The sequence below is a fragment of the Branchiostoma floridae genome, chromosome 1 (genome assembly GCF_000003815.2).
Source record: "Branchiostoma floridae strain S238N-H82 chromosome 1, Bfl_VNyyK, whole genome shotgun sequence".
Lineage (NCBI taxonomy): Eukaryota > Metazoa > Chordata > Leptocardii > Amphioxiformes > Branchiostomatidae > Branchiostoma > Branchiostoma floridae.
In genome coordinates, this window is record NC_049979.1 from 1,701,498 (window position 1) to 1,718,997 (window position 17,500).

Genomic DNA, 17,500 nt, shown 5'->3' on the forward strand with positions numbered 1-17,500 from the left:
TGCATGATTTATTTTGTATCAAGTAATGTTCTACCTGAATGTTTAACCTACACGTATGTACTGGTCAAATTTAGAAAGCCAGTATATGTCAACCTCCTAATGCCCGGTCCCCAACGGCATTAGCCTATGGGGCCCTGCTATCTCATGCCCTATCAGCAGTTATTATGATTGTCGCCACAACCAATCAGAGAATAGACTTTTCTTGGGCTTTTTGTTGTCGCAAGCTGTCTCGGGAAGCTATCAGCCAATCATGTTACTTATTACATGGTTCCATCCTCCTATGCCCGATCCCCAACGGCTGACTGCCCAAGTAGGGCGGTCCCTAACTGGTCTGAGTGCACAAGATAGCAGAAGTAAACACAAGGTGTTTTGACACGACTGTGGTCCCTCTGCATAGGAGAATGGTATATGTCAACTTACAAAATATATTTGATTGGAGCTGTAAGCCATGGCATAGCTGCCATTTTATTCTATGCTATTGAAAAAGCATTACGCTTCTTCTCAAGCATTACGCTTCCAGTTCATCTTGCTTTGGCATAATTAAGTCTTTTCTTTCAGCTGTTGCTCGATCTACTGTAAAGTAAAATGTCCATTACATGAGCATGCTACTCTCTAATGGCTCTATATATCATTTATTTCTGCTCCTACCTATAGCTATATTGCACATGTAGTTCCTTTAATGCTACATCAGCGCTCGAAATGCTTTTTCTGCATAATAGGTGGCATTCAAAATTACATCACACAATTTTTACCTGCATACCTGCACAACTGGCTGCCTATCCCTTCAGTCAATTGAGTTTCAGTCAATACAAAAACATGGTGCCATCTAGTTTTCGTCAGTGGCACTGAAGTGATGTGGAAGAAACTGGTCTTTTACACCCTAACTTTGAATGAAGACAATTTTAGCTGTCTTGGAGGTATTGTGTTTGAGGAGAGCCAGACCTTGAGCACGTTAAAAAGAACCCGCCACACTTACAAGAAAGAGAAGAGGTCCTTTCCAACTTGAGTGTATCAACTAAATCTGCTCAGATATGCAGCTACTTTGGACCATTGCAGGTTAGCTACAGATTGACATCAAAAGTATGTCCACAACTTCCATTAACTACAATATATTTGTATGTGGTATTTCAGGGCCTGACAATGTACATGTCCAGGACTGGCGTAGCACTGGTGCAGCATTAAAAATTACCTGCACCAGACAAATTGTACTTGCACCACTGTGAATTTAGGAAGTATGGATCATCGTAGTAAATTTGTTCAGGAACCATTGCTATTTTTTTCTTTTATTCTTCATAGCTGGTAACAGTCAATGCACATACACCTACATCATAAGACATTTATGTATAAAACCCAGTACATGGACCAGTGCAGGTTAGGTGCAAGAGACTCCAGAAATACCTGCACAGCTCCACTCTTACCTGCACTAACCTGCATATGCAGGTGGTATTTCAAGCCCTGATGTCCATCTCCATGTATTAAGCCTCTCTCTCCTTCCTCTGCCTCCCTCTGTCCCCAGTCCTCCAGTGGGGGCTGACTCCCCTTCTCAGGGATCCTCTCAGTCCACGTAAGTTCTTCCCCCACAACTTCTGTGTGCACGTCTTAAAAAAGGCAGATGCTTGTGTCTTTTCTGCTGCATAAGGCAAACTGGCTACTGCAGGAGTAACAGTCTTGTCAGTGTTTGGGGTTATGGCTTGTTCACATTTGTCTGGCGATTATCCTACGACTGAAAACTTGTTGCCAAGTCCATCAGATACAGCTGTACCTGTGTCTCACGATTGCCGCACGACTGTCCTACAATGGCAAACAGCCTGCCAGGACGAATGTGACCAAGCTGCAATGTCTGATGTGCATGATGCAGTTGTCTGTTGATAAATGCAAGTACACACAGTATGCACAGGCTTTTTGGCATGCGGGTCCTCGTGCTCTTAACTTTGCCATACAGAAAGCATGACTGCTCTGTGATACAGCTGTGTTAAATCTATTGTACAAACCTGCGACGATCTTTGCACCTCCAGGTTTGCTCCCCCTCTCCCACCCACATCACGCTACGAGAGAGATCCCTACACTCGCGAGAGGGAACACTACTACGACCGGCCGCCATACGAGAGAGGAGCGTACGGCGGTGGCCCCCCTCCCCCCGGCCCTTACGATGTGCGAGACCCGTACGCGGCACCCCCGGGCCCCCCTCCCCAGCCGCCGCCCGAGGAGCCCAAACCTGAGACGGTGTCGGCTGAGGACATCCTGAAGGAGCCGGGCCGCAAGACCAGACCCAAACAGGTAAATAAATAGACAAACAAACAAACAAACAGGTACTGTAAACTTGGAAGTGTTTGCAAGACCAGACCCAAACAGGTACCGTAAACTTGGAAATGTTTGCAAGACCAGACCCAAACAGGTACTGTAAACTTGGAAATGTTTGCAAGACCAGACCCAAACAGGTACCGTAAACTTGGAAATGTTTGCAAGACCAGACCCAAACAGGTACCGTAAACTTGGAAATGTTTGCAAGACCAGACCCAAACAGGTACCGTAAACTTGGAAATGTTTGCAAGACCAGACCCAAACAGGTACCGTAAACTTGGAAATGTTTGCAAAACCAGACCCAAATATGTACCGTACACTTGGGAATGTCTGCGTGGGGTGATTTTCCACTTAACCCCAAAATTATGTGTATTTGTTTTGTTTTGTTTCTACCTTTATTTAGCCTTGAGTACATGTTGATGCAAAGATAAATTTTCTTTTTATTACTACTGTACTATTGTTCCAATTACAAACTTGAGTTGAGGGACAGTAAAATTTTTCCCTCTTCCTTGGACTGCAAAATTAAGTCCCTGTAAAAATAAATGAATTGACAGTAATTTCATCTTTAGAGCTGATAGCTTGTAGAGAAGACTACTTAGTGATTTCTGAGATATGCAACATTTCTGTACAGGACCAAGAACTGAAAATGTACGCTGAAAATGTTGCCGAATTGCAATTACTCAAGCAACTAGATGTGATTTGGAAATGGTCAGACATTTCAAGTAGTATCCACTACCTTTTGTCAGCAGGGCTCGAAATACTGGGTGCATGTGCACCCAGGTGCACCCAAAATTGGAGCTGTGCACCCAATTACTTTCTGTGGGTGCACAGGGTGCACCCAAATATTTTCTTAGGTTTATGTATGTAAAGATATCAAAGCATAATAGTATACATCATATTCTTGACATTTTCTAAGTGTTAGAAAGATAATAAAATGTCTGTCATTGTACTTGTTTAAGAATTTGATAGCTCGAATTAAGTTTTATTATTAGGTTATTACTTAAATTAAAGTGGTGCACCCAAAATTTTTTCGGTGCACCCAATTTTTTTAGCTGGGTGCACCAGTGCACCTAATCCCAAAAAGGAATTTTGAGCCCTGGTCAGTGACACTAACATTGTATCTTATTACCTGGATGTCTAACCTTTATTGACGTAGCTGAAAATGCAGGTGTAGATATTTACTGATGACACAATTTGTCTTTCGCCACATTTCAGCTTGTTGCAATCCTACGAGGTCCTCCCGGGTGTGGCAAAACCCATGTGGCAAGACTTATCAAAGTAAGATGTCTTTCTTTATCTTTTTTATTAAGCTGGAACAATGTAATGATCTCAATGAAAAGCGGCCTGTGGGCTGATTTGAGCTTTCATGAATAAACCAAGGTTCAAACAAAGAAACAAATAAACCTGAATATATGTACAAAATAACAACATAAAGGTGCAGAAAAACTATTTGGTAATTTTCTCGCGAATCTGTGATGTTCTTCCCAGGAGAAGGAGACAGAAGCCGGCGCCAGCGCACCTCGTATCTTCTCGTTAGATGACTACTTCATGACAGAGGTGGAGAAGACAGAGAAAGACCCTGAGACGGGCAGGAGGGTCAAGACCAAGGTGAGTCCTCTGTTCTGACGGGCTGAAGCCAAGGGTCAGGAGGAGAAAGGTTAACACTGCATTGTGTAGTCCCGAATCACAGAAAACACATGTACATGCATGTACACTCTTATACACATACATACACACACACTCACACACACACACACAAGTTTCACACAGCATCCACTATCTTGAGTCACAGATAGAAGATACAAAGTGGACGCACACACACTTATGCATACACAGACAGACAATCCAGGAAAAAAGGATTCTCATCTCCATGGTACTGGTGATGAAGCAGGCACAATTGTTCACACACACACACACAAACAGATAAGCAAGAAACAAACTTTCTATCTTCCCTGTAGGTTCTAGAGTATAAGTATGAGCCAGAGATGGAAGAGACTTACCGCGCCATCAGAAACACAGATAGACACACACACATGCACACACAGACAATCCAGAAACAAATATCTTTCTCCCCTGCAGGTCCTAGAGTACGAGCATGAGCTTGAGATGAAAAGAGACTTACCGCACTATCAGAAACACACACAGACACACACATGTACAACATGACAGACAAACCATAAACAACCTTTCCCTCTCCCCTGCAGGTCCTAGACATACACACACACACACACAGACAGACAGACACACATATGTACAACATGACAGACAAACCATAAACAACCTTTCCCTCTCCCCTGCAGGTCCTAGACATACACACACACACACACAGACAGACAGACACACATATGTACAACATGACAGACAAACCATAAACAACCTTTCCCTCTCCCCTGCAGGTCCTAGAGTACGAGTATGAACCAGAGATGGAAGACACACACACACACACAGACACACATGCACACACACACACACACACACAGACACACACATGTACACACAAACAGAGAAGCAACAAACAACCTTTCCCTCTCCCCTGTAGGTCCTAGAGTATAAGTATGAGCCAGAGAAACACAGACAGACAGACACAGACACATACACATAGACACCCACATGTACAACATGACAGACAATCCATAAACAAACTTTCCCTCTCCCCTGCAGGTGCTAGAGTACGAGTATGAGCCAGAGATGGAGGAGACTTACCGCGCCACCAGAAACACACATAGACAGACACACAGACACAGACACACATGTACACACAGAGAAGCAACAACAACCTTTCCTTCTCCCCTGCAGGTCCTAGGGTACGAGTATGAACCAGGCATGGAAGAGACATGCCACGCCATCAGAAACACAGACACACACACAAACACACACACACACACAAACACACACAAACACACACACACACAAACACACACACAAACAAACAAAGAAGCAACAACAACCATTCCCCCTCCCCTGCAGGTCCTAGAGTACGAGTATGAGCTAGAGATGGAAGAGACTTACCGCGCCATCAGAAACACAGACACACACAAAAACAGAGAAGCAAGGAATAAACTTTCCCTCTGCCCTACAGGTGCTAGAGTACGAGTATGAGCCAGAGATGGAAGAGACTTACCGTGCCATTAGAAACACAGACAGACACACACATACACACACACGTACACACACACAAACAAAGAAGCAAAAACAACCTTTCCCTCTCCCCCGCAGGTGCTAGAGTACGAGTATGAGCCACAGATGAAAGAGACGTATCGTGCCACCAGAAACACAGACACACACACACACACACATGTAGTACACACAAATAAAGAAGCAACAACAACCTTTCCCTCTCCTGTGCAGGTGCTAGAGTACGAGTATGAACCAGAGATGGAAGAGACTTACCGCGCCAGCATGCTCAAGGCCTTCAAGAAGAACTTAGACAACGGGTTCTTCCCCTTCATGATCGTGGATGCCGTCAACGACAAGGTCAAACACTTCCAGCCCTTCTGGAGCGCCGCCAAGAGCAAGGGCTTTGAGGTGTGTGTTTGGTAAATTTTGAAGTGTGTTCAGTTTTTTCCCTGATAGGAAAAAACATATTGTTTTTGCTGATGTGTTTTGTTGCTGTCTTGTTCCTCTTTGTCTGCCTGTAGCCAGACTACTGTTACTTTGGATATTACAAATGTAGCTGTAGATATGAGCCAATCAGAGCTTACTTTGGATATTAGCTGTAGATATGAGCCAATCAGACCTTACTTTGGATATTAGCTGTAGATATGAGCCAATCAGAGCTTACTTTGGATATTAGCTGTAGATATGAGCCAATCAGAGCTTACTTTGGATATTATCTGTAGATATGAGCCAATCAGAGCTTACTTTGGATATTAGCTGTAGATATGAGCCAATCAGAGCTTACTTTGGATATTATCTGTAGATATGAGCCAATCAGAGCTTACTTTGGATATTAGCTGTAGATATGAGCCAATCAGAGCTTACTTTGGATATTATCTGTAGATATGAGCCAATCAGAGCTTACTTTGGATATTAGCTGTAGATATGAGCCAATCAGAGCTTACTTTGGATATTATCTGTAGATATGAGCAATCTTTGCAGGGCTTTGAGGTGTGTGTTTGTATCTGGTAAATTTTGAGAGTGTTTGCAGTGGTTTTATTCTATGGAAAGATCTGTACTTTATCATGGAAGCTCATCTGTGTTGGTAGTAATCATAGTACAAAAGCTTAACTTGAATAAACCATTCATCATCATCATCTTCTTCCAACACATATCTCACGAGTTTACGGTCTGAAGTGATTGGCTGTGTTGATCCTGAAGAAGGCGACAGTGGTTGTTGAAAATTTGATCTGTGTGTACTGTTGTGTTGGTGGAAAGTTTACCTTTGTACTAAGATCTGTACTTTGATTCATTACACTTTCGTTCTACCATGTAACAGACAGTAGAATCTAGGAGTAACTTTCTTGTACTCCGTTCTACTTTCAGGTGTACCTAGTTGAGCTGACTGCAGAGCCGCACGCCTGTGCCAGGAAGAACACCCACAAAAGGACACTGAAAGACATCACCAAGGTAAGAGATGCACTGGTTTCCCCTCGTCGATCATTCTTCATCCTCATCTCATCATCTTCTCCCTCAGTCTGATAGTATTCATGTTCAGGTGTAACTAAGTTAGAGATGCACTGGTTTTCCTACGTCGATCATTCTTCATCCTCATCTCATCATCTCTCCCTCAGTCTAACTGATAGTTTTCATGTTCAGGTGTAACTAACTTAGAGATGCACTGGTTTTCCTACGTCGATCATTCTTCATCCTCATCTCATCATCTTCTCCCTCAGTCTGATAGTATTCATGTTCAGGTGTAACTAACTTAGAGATGCACTGGTTTTCCTACGTCGATCATTCTTCATCCTCATCTCATCATCTTCTCCCTCAGTCTGATAGTATTCATGTTCAGGTGTAACTAAGTTAGAGATGCACTGGTTTTCCTACGTCGATCATTCTTCATCCTCATCTCATCATCTTCTCCCTCAGTCTGATAGTATTCATGTTCAGGTGTAACTAAGTTAGAGATGCACTGGTTTTCCTACGTCGATCATTCTTCATCCTCATCTCATCATCTTCTCCCTCAGTCTGATAGTATTCATGTTCAGGTGTAACTAAGTTAGAGATGCACTGGTTTTCCTACGTCGATCATTCTTCATCCTCATCTCATCATCTTCTCCCTCAGTCTGATAGTATTCATGTTCAGGTGTAACTAAGTTAGAGATGCACTGGTTTTCCTACGTCGATCATTCTTCATCCTCATCTCATCATCTTCTCCCTCAGTCTGATAGTATTCATGTTCAGGTGTAACTAAGTTAGAGATGCACTGGTTTTCCTACGTCGATCATTCTTCATCATCATCTCATCATCTATCCCTCAGTCTAAGTGATAGTACTCATGTTCAGGTGTACTAGTATCTAGGAGTAACTTAAAGATGCACTGGTTTCCTCATAATCATCTCATCTATCCCGAAGCCTAACTACTGTAATTCACTTTGTCTTCTCGGTACCTAACTTTCACGGTCTGAGGAAATTTAACTTGTTCTCTGTTCTAACTTAATGTTCACTGTTGCAGCATCTGCACATTAAAAAAGTCTGTGAATTATTTGTTATCAGTAATGATAAGTTCACGCTACAGTCGTCACCGTGAAAACCGTGAACATAACAGTACATTGAAAAAAATCAGGAATTACAGTATTTGACTGTTAGGGCACCACTGAAGATCTGGCAACCAGTTTTCTGTGCTGTTTGATGTTCTTCTCCGTGTTTCACTTAGTGTCATGCTTATCCATTCTCTGATATTGTTCTCCCATCTTTTCCATTGCCCTACTTTTTTTTCTTGATATCATGATGATAGTTTCCCTTGTCCGAAAAATGGTGAAATGTGCCCATACCACTTTATAATCACTGTCACAAATGCTTTTCTTGATTTTGCTGGTGCTAGTATTTCATCTGAAATTAGACATGTACGTAGGAGTAAGGAAATTGTGCTTGCTGTTCATAAGGCAAATAGAATGGAGTACTAGTGAAAGTGTTCTCTGTTGCACAGATCCTGGACAGGTGGGAGTCGGCTCCTCGGCACATGATGAGGATGGATGTGCGGATGCTGCTGCAGGAGGCTGCCATTACAGAGGTACAGCACACGTCTGAAACATAGTCTGCCGGTAGCCTGGGTACCATCTTAAAAGAAGTTCGCTCTGGCATTCATTATATACTATATATACAGTCGCTTCTAGCTCTGACATTCATTATACACTATATACAGTCGCTTCTCTGTGTTTCCGTCTGGGAACGCGGACCATCTAAACGTCTGGAATCGTCCAAATTTTGGACGCAGGCGCTGATTGGTCCCTACACGGAAGCGAATTATGGAATAGGTTCATGCGCTCGTTTGAACAATCATTCTGTCCGCTTGTGGGAGGCCTGTTGTCATCGGAACAAGCGCTCTAGAACCCATTCCTTACTTTGCTCATTAACTGCAAAGCAGCAAAAGGTTTGAATGTGCAGGTCTCCAGACAGCGAACATAGGAGCAAACTACTATCCAGATGGTAACCAGGCTAGTCCACTGGCCATTATGACCACTTTTTGGTGGTCCCTTAGAAAATGTTCCCATTGACACATCCTATATTGACCCATGAGTAGTTTTCTTGGGCAGGTTTGACTTCAAAGTGACTTTATAGACATGTAGCACAAGACCATTGGTCTGACTCTGAAATGTAAAACATACATACAGATTCTACACCATTGTAATTCCTCATATGCTTACTTTGTGTGTCTGTGCTGTTGATATTGTGATTCATTTTGTTATGATGTTGTAGTGTTACTGTAGTGTACAATGATTAATATTGCTGCTACATTGTTTTGCTTCTTAAACATGTAAATCCCAGGACTACCTGAAAAAACAGGTCAATCTCCACCCGAGTTGTATTGGTTGAATAAATGAAGTGAAAGATTCAGTCATCATGTCTCCCCAAGTTGACCTACACCTGTGTGTTTTGCAGGTAGAGATGGAAGACTTTGATGACAGCCAGGACTCCTCCCAAGGGGACCCCCAGCAGAGCGCAGGGGGTAAGGGTCCGGAGGAAGAGGAAGATGTCGAAGAGGGGGTATGTACAAACAAACAAACAAATAAACAAACATTTACACTGAGGAACACACCGTTTTCCTTAACACAGCCTTGCTTCACAGCCTTTATGTCAGGTAGGTGGGAAGATGCTCCAAAGATGGCAGCAGGTGGCAAGACGTGGGACAGGTGTGGTGAGTAGACGTCTTGTTTCGATCTAAGACTTTAACAAAAGATTACTTCCAGGTGACACAGAAAGGTGTCCCTGCAAGACTTGGCTGTACCATTCAGCTGGGAGGTAGAGGCAGGTCTGCTGGGCTGTACTTGTCAAGCAATTGTGCAAAGGTTTGTAAGTGATGCTTGTGGGATTGGAAACAACGAAAAATGATTTCAGAGCCTTCGTTTAGTTTCCCCTTTTACATGGTCCATCTACTTCAGGTACATCAGTCTCAATTCAAAGGTAGTCATTTATTTTAAGTGGGTTACCTGGCTTTAATTAGAAATACTTGTCATTGGAAATGACAGTATAGTATAAAATGGATGCTTGGCATTTGGTAACGTTTTGCATATCTGTTTGCAATCGTCCATTGCCACAGTTAAGTTTGTGCAAGAAAGTTATTATTTCATTTATCTTACTTACCCAGGAACTGGATATAATGCCACTGGGGCAGTTTTCAAAGGGCCATGCGGGCATACATAATCAAGATGTAGCATAGTGAAATAACAAAATATAGGAAAAAGATACAAAGTAATTAATTACAGATAAAGCTTTATCACTCACTATCCATATCACTATAGTACATCAAAATAACACCACAAAGTTTCTGTTCCAGTAAACTGCCTTTGAGCATAACACACAATTTGTACAGTTAAGGTACAAGCTAACAAATACAGTACAACAAATGTTGGGGATATCATACACTTTGATTAAGTCTTTGAAGACTGGGTGTGGCTTGCCACTGCCTGAGTGGCTCTCTGAGTTTTTTCCTCATTTCAAGATGAAGAATTTCTGCCTCAGCCTTCCAATGCCATGGGTATAGTTTGACCATGCCCTGACTGTTTATAAGTATAAATTTTAAAACACTGCGCTGTTTGCCCAATAGCTTATTAATAAGCCTTTGTTGAATTATCAACTAGATAGTCAGGCGTGCATGTCATCATGTCCTGCTTTTGATAAAAATGGTAGTAGTCTAGTGTATGAAATGGCATCCAGCATGTGTTTACTATAAACTATGTGCGTTTTTACTGCTTTGGGTTTTAAACTCTAGATGTCTGACTGTTCCTCTCTTGGATGGCCTCTTTGTTTTACAGCAATTTTGAGAACTAGCCAGTCAACTACAGCTCCCTCCCCCCAATCACAATGGTATCGACAAGCTTGAATCTAAGCCACGTTTTGAAGCTTTTCAGAGTAGCTTTTTGGTCTTGATGCTAAGTGAGATTTCTAACCACAAGCTTCTTTGCCAAAGTGGATGTTGTGGGTGAAAGGAAGATCGTCCTGGCTGCTTGGAAGATAAAGAGAGTTTAATGTTGATGAAATATGCCTCTTGGCATAATTGGATGTCATTGTGGCCTGATTAAATCTCGCTTATAGCAGCCCGCCCAACATCCGCCAGCCTCCACAGGGAGGGGCCAGTCCCAGCCCCGGACAGCAGAGTTTGTATTACACAGACTAGATGTCATTGGTGCAAGGAAGGTAAAGACAATGGAATATGAATAAGATATCCCTTCTCCAATAGTTCAAGTACCCTAAGCTGTGCCTCTAATCAGGGAAGATTGTCTTTTTTGTAGCAGTTTGATCTGTTGTGGAAAGTTTTTGTTCAGCTTGAATGTAGTCTTTGGACATCGTTGTATGTGGTTTCTATTTCCACTATCATTTAAATCATGGTACAAGACAAGGGGATAACAAAGTTTTTAACTCAACCAGTACATAATCACCTGCTGACATTTCAATGACCATCTGTCACCTTCTTTAGGGCCCTCCTGACATGTTCTACTTCTCACTGCAGCTAGGTGTCACTGCTGCAGTACTTCACACTGCAGCTAGGTGTCGCTGCAGTAGTGTGAAGAATATCCCAAACGTGACTGAGTCTATACACCCACCCCTCATCACGGTTCATGATGGAGTAGATTTCCTGATCCATACAGCCTCCTTTATCCAACAGGGGTATCTGTTGTCCTCTCTGTGTATCACCTTGCCCCCATCACAGTCTATTTCAGAGTTGTTTCTTGTGATATGGGTCCAAGACCACTTACACATGCATTCTATGGCTAAATCTTAAATACCCTGCCTGCTGAAAGTGCTTATATACTTCACCCCATGCATGTCAAGTCAAGACCAACTGTACAAGACAGTACCGATTCTGGCTTGTTGTTCTTAATCAATCGATGTGAATGTCATACATAGAAAAGGAAAATATCACAGACCTTATACTATTGAGAATGAAAAGGGCAGGAGAATTCCATGCCTGTTTCACATTGAATCTTTATTCTCGGCCCTTTTGTCAGTCCTCTTGTTATGAACAGTGGGTGTATAGCTTTTTAGCAAGCAATGTATTTTGATTCAATTGAAGCTTGGCTATGATTAAATAAAGATACAGTCATAGTACCCTCACAAGATACATAGGCTTGGTATTTAATTTCAAGTAGCTGTGGGAATCAAGTAGCTATTCACTTACTCTAAAGCTTTTAGGCTAAATCCATACCTCCCATGGTCAGTCTTGTAGGCAAGTACTTTTTCTTTTGGTTGAGGACTCAGGTAGCGTATGGTGAGATTCATATAGCTATAGGTCTTAAAAGAAATGAGAAGCCAGTGTTGTCAAATAGAGGTCCCAGGAAATAGCAGTATGTGAAGAGGGAGCCAAGCTCTGTTTGGAGGGCCCTTAACTGATGTTTTAGTCTTTCATAGTTGTGTTAGTGTCAGTAGTATAAGGGAACAATGCTTTGTCATTGATGCCATTGTTCTGTGTAATAATGTACCATTGATACCATTGTTTTAGGAAACAATGCCATTGACACCATTGTTTATGAAACAATGCTGTCATAGGTACAATTGTTTTGCAAGGCAATGTGTATTGTAGCTATTTTTTGCAAAGCTTCTCTGCCTATGGTATGCTGAATTGGTACTTAACACGTCAAGCTTCATTAGATGCAGTTTTCAACAATGCTCGATGACTGATCTGCCAGACATAAGTGTAACAACTGTCATGTTCCATATCCATGTGCCTTGCTGATTTCATGCAATACTCTGCAGTGCTGCTAGGTGGGGTGACTGTACAACGCTTGGATCACAGCAATTCAGCTTTGATATCTTGGCAGAAAAGGAGGACCAAACAAATTACAAGTTACTTCAAGTGGTCAAATATTGAAAGGTAACCAAACAAACAAAGAGACGAGTAGATTTTTCATGATTTTAATGTTTTTAAAGGATAAGATTCATTATTTAATGCAACTAAAGGTGGGTGATTTGAGGTTAACAATGTCAAGGTGAAAATGTTAGTGATCATCCTCTGCAGAAGTTTTCTTTGTCCTGATTGATCCTCAGTGCTTGCTTTGCAGCCATAGCTTATTAGTAAAAGCAAGACAGTCATCCACATTTGTCAAGTTCGATGATTTAAATGATGCAGCTGTTGCTTTACAAGATGACATGGAGGAGGACTGGCTTGTATCTCCCTCAGTTTGCATTGTTTCTAAATCGTCCTCTAAATAGTCTTGATGACCTTGAAGTGATTGAGAAGTGCAATTTAAAGGTCACCCATCTTGTGTCTATCTGTCCAGAGCTGGAACAAAGACCCTGTATGTCTTAACCAACACACGCCTGCTCGATTAGAGGTCTAATTACTGCCACATCAAGGCACCTAATGGGCCTTGGTAAGACAGTTGCATCAGTCGGTGGGCTTTGGTTTAAAAACACCAAAGGGAGAAAAGGGAAGATGTTCTTTTCTTGGTAATCCTCCTGACACGTTTTAAACATCATCCCCCGTGAGTTTGAGCTTTGGTCTGTAGAGCACATGGCACCAGATGGAGGGATAAGGTAAGTGCAGGCACGTGTACTGGGCACTGTGTGAATGAATGCAAGACATTGCCTCTTGCTCCAAACACCCGAAAAGAAAGAAAAATAGCAGTGTTAAGAGTGTGCATATCTGCTATGTTTACATAAACTGAATGTACGATTAGTTGATTTTATGTCAGATGTATATGCACAAGAGTGCTACCTATAACAGTGAAGGTTTCTGCCACAAATTTGCTGTGATGTTATAGAAACTGGTACAAGTGATGCAAACATCATGATATATAGATATCAATTCATGCGCTTGAAAGTTAAGATGCTTTAGACGAATAGGAAGACGAATATTGAGATTGTACTATAAACTTTTGCTACATGCAGTATCATCTACTTTAGTTGTCAATGCAAACAATATAAGCTGATTTGATGTGATGAGGTGTACGTGAGGTATGGCTGTATGTTTTCCTCAAAATGGGGTGATGGGTCCTTACTCTTGACTTTTACAAAAACGTTAATTTGATCGTCTTTGCTTTCCTCCAGGGTCGGTTGCAGGGGGTATGCAGAGCCTGATACTGTCCGAATTCCGTCTATGATATCATTTATTGTTTGATATGGTTTGACATGTCTTACAGAGTATATTTTCAGCTTCTGGCATCCTTACGACAGTTATCCCAGGTTGAAGCTGCTCTGTCCGGATTTGTTTGAGCGTTTTGTTCTGCCTAACCTTTGACCTCGTGCGCTCCCACTTCAAGCAGGTCTTCTACGCCAAAAGCCGCTGGGAGATGGACACTTCCGAGCACCAGCTAGGTAAGTTTGTTCAACCAAAGATCCGTTGATCGATTGATCAATTAATCAAGTAATTGATCGGTTGGTTAATCGATATCAGTATGTCCATCAATCGATCAGTTTATTGGTCTAGAGGTCCAGTAGTAGTAGGTCAAGGGTCAATGTAGCAACAGCTACAGGCTCCTCCTTAAATCAATTGATCAATCAATCAATGATCGATCTATTGATTGATTGATTGATCAATTTGACCTCTGCACTTGATAGTCTTTTAGGTTCTAGTCATAGGTCGAGTAGGAGGTCAAGGTTCAATACAATGATCATTTTCTCTGAACGTTTCATCGTTCAGTTAACGTTAACTCTGGGAATCACAGGTTGTGGAATCACAGGTCATTCAGCTGACCTTCAGGTGAATTCTCTGATTCCACAGCTGCACAAGATTCTCTTGATTTGCATAATTGTAATGTGACGAGCCTTTTAAAATGTTTAAAACACAGATGGTGGGCGGTACAAACTTCCTGGCACTTATGGCCGCTAGGTCATGTGATCTAGTTGTTAGTTATATGAACTCTAAAGAGGACTGCAGTAGGACAGTCAAAACTTAGTTGCACTAAGTGTTAGAAGAAAGTTTTAACTCCTACCATATCAATTACCAACTTTCATGCTAATCGAAGAGGCTGAGTTGAGCCTGGCATATGGCCAATGATTTTATCACATACTTATCTAATCACCCAAAAGTCTTGAACAAGAATAGAAGTAAGCTATACATTAACTATTGTTAAGTACATCATCATTGTTACTTTCACTGAGTTGTTGCTTGGAACAGTTTTATGTGGTTGTGTGGGAGATCTGGTCTTTGTTAGTGAACACAGGAAACTAAAAGTGGTTAACAGTATGGTTGCAATTTACATCAACCCATATAACTTCCACAAATATTGTAAGTATGTATGGTTAAGTGTTGTTAACTCTGATTGAGTGTCAACATACAGAATCTCAAAGCATCGTGCAGATTGGTTTCAGAATTAACCCAGAGAAGCTACCAAGGGATTTGCCGACATTGGAAGCACCTGTGTTTCTGTGCACGCAATGGTGTTGTGGTTAAGCCCCTGATCTTAGATACAAAATACAGTATGGAAACAGGAGTTGTAAGATACCACACATCTAAACCAGTAGAGTTTCTCGCATGCATTGTTTAATAGTAGTTCATTAATTATGCAAAGAAGATTTTGTTTACACAAAAAGCCAGTTGACCACTTTCTGACCCTCTACAGTGAAAGTGACTAGCATATGGAAATGTAAACTGCAAAAACACAAACCAAAAACAATACCAACCCTTTCGTAGATGCAATAATAGAAATCCCCTCTAGATACAGGGCTTGAAATACTACCTACATATGCAGGTTAGTGCAGGTAAAATTGGAGCTGTGCAGGTATTTCTGGTGTCTACCTGCACCTAATCTGCACTGGTCCATGTACTGGGTTTTATACATATATGTCCCATAATGTAGGTGTATATAGATTGTTACATTTTTTGTATTAGCTGCATTGACTGTTACCACCTATAAAGTATAAAATGAAAAAATAGCAATGGTTTCTGAACAATTTTAGTATGATCCATACTTCCTAAATTCAAAGTGGTGCAGGTAAAACTTGTCTGGTGCAGGTAATTTTCAATGTTACATGCACCAGTGCAGGTATGCAGAAAAAAGTAATTCGAGCTCTGAGATGTATATATGCATCTTCAATTGGTACTATATAAGCAAAGCAGTGATTGGAGATCCATGACAGTTGAGAGAGACGTTTGTCCTTGCTAGAAGTCTAGGTGAAGCAGTACTATTTGTGAAGTGACAATGAGTTGAAAATGTCTAAAGTAAGATACTCTAAAACATAGCTTTAACTATTAGTAACTACTATGTAAGGGCAACTAGAATCAGAGCTGATCTCATCTGTGATTACAGTTGCATCATACAATGTAGTGGTTAAAGACAGTGATAGATAAATGAAGTTTATTGCATATGATGCCCAACTGGGACTTAATGCATAAAGCTAGATTCATTCGACAACTGTGCAATGCTTTATCCATAATTTAAATGCTTCTTCTCTCCTCTTAAAACATGTGTCAACAAATTTGCCAAGTTTCTACTTGTACATATACAGAGGCCTACATATACATGCCAAGTGTGTATATATAGAGCTACTTTTGATACGTGACATAAGATTGAAATTTGCAAATGCAGAACGCAGTTTCCAAACAATCTGACTTGCCGTACATACCACAGATAGTTTATTAGACTGCATCTCTAATCGCTGCTGATTCCAACAGTGATTAAAGCTGCGTGACGGTTAGTCCAGCTATGACCAGGGTGGGCCAGATGCACGGAGCAGTACTGTAAATGCGTTTAAGTTTGCGGGAATTTAATTTCGCGGTAAAGGGAAAAAATGTCTTTGTGGTGGTTTTAAGTTCGCGGTAGCACCATGCACTGTACATAGTCTCTTACTGGCATGGTAAATGTTTCGTGAACATTAAACCCCCGCGAAAGTTCCTGCATTTACAGTATTAGTAAGTGACTGCCACTGCTGTGAAACTGTAACCCGAGTTCTCATGTGACTGTAACATGAGTCCTCGAAGGCTGTCCTACAACAGCCTGGAGCTTTCTTTTTCCCCCTTTTAGCAGATGTGGAATTTTTAAAAGGGCCTCATTCCATTTTGCCTTCTGTAAGCTCGAGCAATGAACAAGCTTACACCAACAGGGTATTTTTGCATCCAGCTTGTTGGAGGGAAAAATAGCCTAAACGTGTGGCATTCCTCGTAATAGTTTAAAAGCTATTTCCTGCTAGTTACTGTTGCATTGACTGTATCAGCCATAGCACATAAGCAAAATATAGATATCAATGATTTTTACTGTTTTCCATTTTATGAAGTTAAGTGTCTAGAAACAAGCATGTCTTATGAAAAATGTGCTCAAAAGTTTTATCTTGATGACATGAATCTAGGTATGACTAAATATTTTTTCATGCAGAACATTTTGCTCTTTCTTTTTGAGCCTTGGTATTGTCTGATGGTTTTCATGATTACTCTGTTCTAGTTTCATTAAATTGATACCAGGATGCTTGTAAACAATAGACTATAAGTAAGCTAAGCTAAGACAGATTATCTAAGGAACAACCCTGTTTTCACAGAGGCAATACTAGAAAGCCCCTCTACTACTCTAGATGTATATATGTATCTTCAATTGGTGCTAAGCAAAGTATACACGGAAACTAAGCTAAGGCGGATTATCTTAGAGAGAACCCTGTTTTCATGCAGAATT

At 41.3% G+C, this 17,500-nt stretch overlaps 1 protein-coding gene across 1 annotated transcript in view; it reads left to right on the plus strand.

The window, feature by feature from the left end:
• Positions 1–17,500, plus strand: part of LOC118422721 (hornerin-like) — a gene marked incomplete in the record, with an annotated part of 32,064 nt that overhangs the window by 12,244 nt on the left and 2,320 nt on the right. The window contains 8 exon segments of the mRNA XM_035830445.1: positions 2,016–2,277; positions 3,517–3,579; positions 3,790–3,909; positions 5,650–5,826; positions 6,784–6,867; positions 8,389–8,472; positions 9,342–9,446; positions 14,159–14,213. Of these exon segments, the coding sequence (XP_035686338.1) occupies positions 2,016–2,277; positions 3,517–3,579; positions 3,790–3,909; positions 5,650–5,826; positions 6,784–6,867; positions 8,389–8,472; positions 9,342–9,446; positions 14,159–14,213 (950 nt within the window).